Source organism: Nansenia antarctica (assembly GCF_963989245.1).
Source record: "Nansenia antarctica genome assembly, chromosome: 9".
Taxonomy (NCBI): Eukaryota; Metazoa; Chordata; class Actinopteri; order Argentiniformes; family Microstomatidae; genus Nansenia; species Nansenia antarctica.
In genome coordinates, this window is record NC_137679.1 from 12,220,337 (window position 1) to 12,226,540 (window position 6,204).

General features: G+C 43.9%; 1 protein-coding gene across 1 annotated transcript in view; it reads left to right on the plus strand.

The window, feature by feature from the left end:
* The window catches only part of LOC308165331 (putative ATP-dependent RNA helicase TDRD12), a gene marked incomplete at both ends in the record, with an annotated part of 45,641 nt that extends 39,758 nt beyond the window's left edge, over nucleotides 1-5,883 (plus strand). The window contains 3 exons of the mRNA XM_080539489.1: nucleotides 186-280; nucleotides 4,545-4,670; nucleotides 5,807-5,883. Of these exons, the coding sequence (XP_080395615.1) occupies nucleotides 186-280; nucleotides 4,545-4,670; nucleotides 5,807-5,883 (298 nt within the window). The remainder of the gene's footprint in view (nucleotides 1-185; nucleotides 281-4,544; nucleotides 4,671-5,806) is intronic.
* Between the last annotated feature and the right edge of the window lie 321 nt (nucleotides 5,884-6,204).

Here is a 6,204-nt window from a genome sequence, read left to right on the forward strand (position 1 = left end):
GTCAGGGGACCCATGGCATTTTCGTTTCTATATGATAGAGAGATTTGTCGTTCTCAATCTCAACCTAGTTCCCCAATAGTTGCTGAGAGCACTTCACTGGCTCCCCATTAATAGGGTGTGTGTGTGTGTGTGTGTGTGTGTGTGTGTGTGTGTGTGTGTGTGTGTGTGTGTGTGTGTCATGTTAGGCCGGAGGGCTCTGAGGTGACTCTGGAGGACAGGATGCAGGCTGCCGAGGAGACCCTGGCTCACCGGATGAGAGCAGCCATGGAGAGCCTGCACTGTCACCAGGATGTCCTGACAGACCCACCTACCCAGGCCCCGACAGACCCACCCCAGGTCCTGACAGACCCACTCACCCAGGTCCTGACAGACCCATCTACCCAGGCCCTGACAGACCCACCCCAGGTCCTGACAGACCCACTCACCCAGGTCCTGACAGACCCACCCCAGGTCCTGACAGACCCACCCCAGGTCCTGACAGACGCCACTGAAACACTGAGGTTTGTTTCTTTACTTGCCCAGAGAGAAGGGGCTTCAAAAACTGACACTAAGGGCTAGATTTCACTGGCTGCGTCAACCTCAGAGGCTTGTGTGAGTTTCATTTCGGCGGCCATGTTAATGGGTTGGAGCAGCCATACAGCCCATGTTAATGGGTTGGAGCAGCCATACAGCCCATGTTAACGGGTTAGAGCAGCCATACAGCCCATGTTAACAGGTTAGAGCAGCCACACAGCCCATGTTAACAGGTTAGAGCAGCCACACAGCCCATGTTAACAGGTTAGAGCAGCCATACAGCCCATGTTAACAGGTTAGAGCAGCCACACAGCCCATGTTAACAGGTTAGAGCAGCCACACAGCCCATGTTAACAGGTTAGAGCAGCCACACAGCCCATGTTAACAGGTTAGAGCAGCCATACAGCCCATGTTAACAGGTTAGAGCAGCCACACAGCCCATGTTAACAGGTTAGAGCAGCCATACAGCCCATGTTAACAGGTTAGAGCAGCCACACAGCCCATGTTAACAGGTTAGAGCAGCCATACAGCCCATGTTAATGGGTTGGAGCAGCCATACAGCCCATGTTAACAGGTTAGAGCAGCCATACAGCCCATGTTAACAGGTTAGAGCAGCCATACAGCCCATGTTAACAGGTTAGAGCAGCCATACAGCCCATGTTAACAGGTTAGAGCAGCCACACAGCCCATGTTAACAGGTTGGAGCAGCCATACAGCCCATGTTAACAGGTTGGAGCAGCCATACAGCCCATGTTAACAGGTTAGAGCAGCCATACAGCCCATGTTAACAGGTTGGAGCAGCCATACAGCCCATGTTAACAGGTTAGAGCAGCCATACAGCCCATGTTAACAGGTTGGAGCAGCCATACAGCCCATGTTAACAGGTTAGAGCAGCCACACAGCCCATGTTAACAGGTTAGAGCAGCCACACAGCCCATGTTAACAGGTTAGAGCAGCCATACAGCCCATGTTAACAGGTTAGAGCAGCCACACAGCCCATGTTAACAGGTTAGAGCAGCCATACAGCCCATGTTAATGGGTTGGAGCAGCCATACAGCCCATGTTAACAGGTTAGAGCAGCCATACAGCCCATGTTAACAGGTTAGAGCAGCCATACAGCCCATGTTAACAGGTTAGAGCAGCCATACAGCCCATGTTAACAGGTTAGAGCAGCCACACAGCCCATGTTAACAGGTTGGAGCAGCCATACAGCCCATGTTAACAGGTTGGAGCAGCCATACAGCCCATGTTAACAGGTTAGAGCAGCCATACAGCCCATGTTAACAGGTTGGAGCAGCCATACAGCCCATGTTAACAGGTTAGAGCAGCCATACAGCCCATGTTAACAGGTTGGAGCAGCCATACAGCCCATGTTAACAGGTTAGAGCAGCCATACAGCCCATGTTAATGGTTGGAGCAGCCATACAGCCCATGTTAACAGGTTGGAGCAGCCATACAGCCCATGTTAATGGGATGGAGCAGCCATACGGCCCATGTTAACGGGTTAGAGCAGCCATACAGCCCATGTTAACAGGTTAGAGGAGCCATACAGCCCATGTTAACAGGTTAGAGCAGCCACACAGCCCATGTTAACAGGTTAGAGCAGCCATACAGCCCATGTTAATAGGGTGGAGCCGCCATACAGCCCATGTTAACAGGTTAGAGCAGCCATACAGCCATGTTAACAGGTTAGAGCAGCCACACAGCCCATGTTAACAGGTTACAGCAGCCATACAGCCCATGTTAACAGGTTAGAGCAGCCATACAGCCCATGTTAACAGGTTAGAGCAGCCACACAGCCCATGTTAACAGGTTAGAGCAGCCACACAGCCCATGTTAACAGGTTACAGCAGCCACACAGCCCATGTTAACAGGTTACAGCAGCCATACAGCCCATGTTAATGGGTTAGAGCAGCCATACGGGCCCACCTGAAAATTATCGTACCAGCAACATACACTACAGTTTCTACCTCTATAAATATATTTGTTTTTTGGGGGGGGGTTTAAATCAACACTTTCGCTAAAAGCCCTGTAGGTACTATTATACTATAGTAGGTGTTGCTGAGGTAATTAAGTACTCTTGCTCTGAAAGAGGGTAAACAAAAACGACATGAGTGTTTTCTGCTTATAACCATTTCACTTTTCGCTCATTAAGGATGGATGACAGCAAACTGAACCCAGAACAATTTATAATGAAGTGAAATGAAACAGGATATTATTGACGGCCATTATCAAAGGCAAACTCAATGTACAAAGATAAGGCTGGCTGTAGCAGCTCTGCAGTAGAGCCGCAGTAGAAACACTTCCAGTAGTGAAGACGCGACAAAGTGCAGCAGCACTTCTGCCACGCACACGCGACTCTTACATGTGCTGCGACAAATAAAAAGTCATGTTTGGTTAAACAATGTTTGATTGTTGTGCTTTCTCTCACTACTCTATGCAGCTTTACCCCATGCCGTGTTTGAGTGCTTTTAAAATTATTAAATTAATTAAATTATAATTTACATTTTTAGAGTTTGTATGGGAAGTGTGAATAGTGAACTACTGGTCATGTCCTCTCTGTGGTGCCTTGATCTCACATCTACATGTGATGTTCACCAGACTGTTGTTGTCTTGCAGGAATACTGGCCTGAAAGGATTGTCTCCCAAAGAATGGATTTCTGCAGTCCAACCCCCATGTGAAAATGGTATGAAAACATAATTGTTTGCATGCAACCCTGCTTTCAAATCAATGTGTCTCTCTCTCTCTCTCTGGCGTTTTTAATGTGGTGAGCTATGAGCCACATATTTATTTCTGCCATATTATTAAATATTTTTGTTTGAAATTATGCCCAGTGAAACTGATCAACAATATCCACTTAAATGTATGCCTAGTCTACCATGCTGTTTTTTATTTACTTTTATTGACAACTATGAGGGCTGTCTTATCACTGAATATTATATGTCCTATTTAGGTAATTTGATGGAGGGCAAGCAGGTCATAAATGTTGAGAAAGCCTTTGGGGAGGACTCTGTAAAAAGGTACCTGAATATTTGTTTGCCTATTTCAGAATACCACGTTATATTTGAATGAATGAATGAATGGTCTTTATTGTCATTGATATAGTACAGGTACCATACAACGAAATTTGGGAGGGGGGGCTCCCCTGGTGCTAGGAAAAAAATACTAAAAACAAGAAGGGAAAAGAGCTGGTTTACATAAATAAAGGCTATGTACACTATCCACTATACTATACTATACAAATAACACACTGTGCTGTACTCTATGCTATGCTATAAATATCCTAACATTTCCTATCTCTGAACCTTATGTACCCGAGGGTTGTCATATTGCACATAGTGTTATTGCACATTCATTTAAAGTGTCGCAGTTTGCAGGTTTGAAATGTTCACAGTTGTGTTTCAGTATTGCACTTGATTACAATCTAGTAGCTGCCATCAAATTGTCTAGATTGTCCAGGGCCTAGAACCTAGGTCTTTGCTGTGTTCAGGGCCTGAATGGCCCTGGGGTAGAAGCTGAGCTTCAGTCTATTTGTCCATTTAGTCTGTATATCATGGGTATACTGTGTGCATGTCTTTGTCAGTTTCCACCCACAGATCAAGTGGTTTCAGAGAGACGACCGAGTCGTTCTGAGAGTAATGCTGCGCGACTCTGTGGAACAGAGATGTGAATTCTCCTCTGAGCGAGTGGTGTTCAGGTTTGTCATGCAGGACATTACATCATTTTTTTAGGTGTCAGTTTGGACATCTGAAACCTGTTCTCTCTCTTCATTGGAAACGAACGGTATGATCCTGTTCATCACTCCTCCACATGTTGACTCGTCTTAGGTCCATCTTGCCTCACAGGCTAAATAATAACACATTCCAGATGGATGTGTATGTCACCGTCAATGCTGTCTTTGTGGAAAAGGGAATAGTAGACGCTGCACTGATTTATTGCCTAATTGATTTTATTATTATTATTATTATTATTATTATTGATTATATAATTCTCTGTAGTGCCACTGTTAATGAGCGACCATACCGGGCAGACCTGGAGCTCCATGGCCCCATCGCTGCTGAGAGCTGCTCCTGGGAGGTGAAGTGCAATGAGCCAGTCATACAGCTGATGAAGAAGGACCGGGGAGATTGGAAAATGCTGCTCAAGCAGAAGGCAAGTGCTTTGTGATCAATGTCTTGATTCACCCAACAATGTCTTCAACACGTCGTGACGTTAGAATTATAAGGTTCTATCTCCATTTTTGTTAAAATTGAGTTTTTTACATAATTTGATCCATTAGGTGTTTATTAATGCCTGTGTGGTGTTATTTTTAAAATGTTGACAGTTTTGAGTTAGTAATTCATAAAATACAAAGGTTCCATCTCACAAAACATAATGGAATGTAAAAATGTTGACGCTCAATATCTCTGAACTACCCTAAACGGAGATAGAACCTTTTCTAAGCTCACAACGTGTTAAAGTGTCTGTACCAGATCAAGTCACAAAAAAAAAAAACGACTTTCTTGAACAAGAGGTCCTAATAAACACTTCAAGCACCTTCTGGTGAAAACTTACGTTTTCGATGGGTTAGTCTTGGGTGAGTTTCTGAAATTCAGTGGATGCAAAATGCTCATAAGATGTCCAGAGAAGTACATTTTCTCAGTCACTTGAAATGCCAAGGTATACACAACATCAGGCGTTAAGGACTGTAATCACACATCCATGCTTTGCATAGGCCTCATATAAAATAATATTTTTGTGGCTCAAAAGCTGAATGAAAACTTCTATTCTGGATCTCTTCATCACACATGAGTGTTAAGCACCTGTATTTGTTAAAAAGGACAATATATTAGTTATTTTTTCAGAATGTTTTATTTTTTTGGTCTTTGGGCAGTCCTAATCCCTGCTTAATTTTCATGCAAGGAAAACTGGGTTCGGGCACGTAAGGGATAACTCAGTCCTGTTATGGATATTCAACTTTGCTTTGTGACCAAATGAAAATCATCCAGTTGGTATGAGAGTTATGTTCACTGTAACAGAAAATAAGTACTAGTTGATACAGAATTGACATTGCTTTATTTGATATTGGTTCATCATTGTAGTAGTGTGAAGATACTGAAAATGTATCATGTCGTCCAACAGAGCTCTTTTGTAAGTCTGGACTTTGATCATTTTGAGGACAATGAAGAGGAGATTCCAAATGGTAAGACTTAAATCTCTTAACACTAGACTTGTTGTATTGTTCTGCTGTATTAAGATATTCACTCTGATAATAATCTCTCAGGGATCACCTTGTTTTGTGATTGTCACCAGGTCGCTTGTTTTTCGAGGAGATCGGGCGAGGGGAAGACTTCTATGTGAGGTCAGAGAGTGGCAGTGAGAGCGACTGAGTACTTCAACCAGAACCCCCATCAGTCTGCCCTGAAATATCGCCTTGGAACCCTCAGAGGACTTTGTGTTTCCCCCAACCTTTATCCAGCTCTCTCTTTACTGTTCAGCTTGCCAAACTTAAGACTTAAGCATTTTAATTGGTTAAGACCCAGCCAACGAGAATTAATCTCTAAATGTAATATTTAATAATAATATATATTTAAAAATTATAATTGCACACGGCCCCGATTTTGTCGCACCGCCGAATTCGATTCCATTGTTTTGAATGAGACGAAGTGAGTGGGTGTGAATGGAGAATCGAATGTTATCGTGCGACAAAA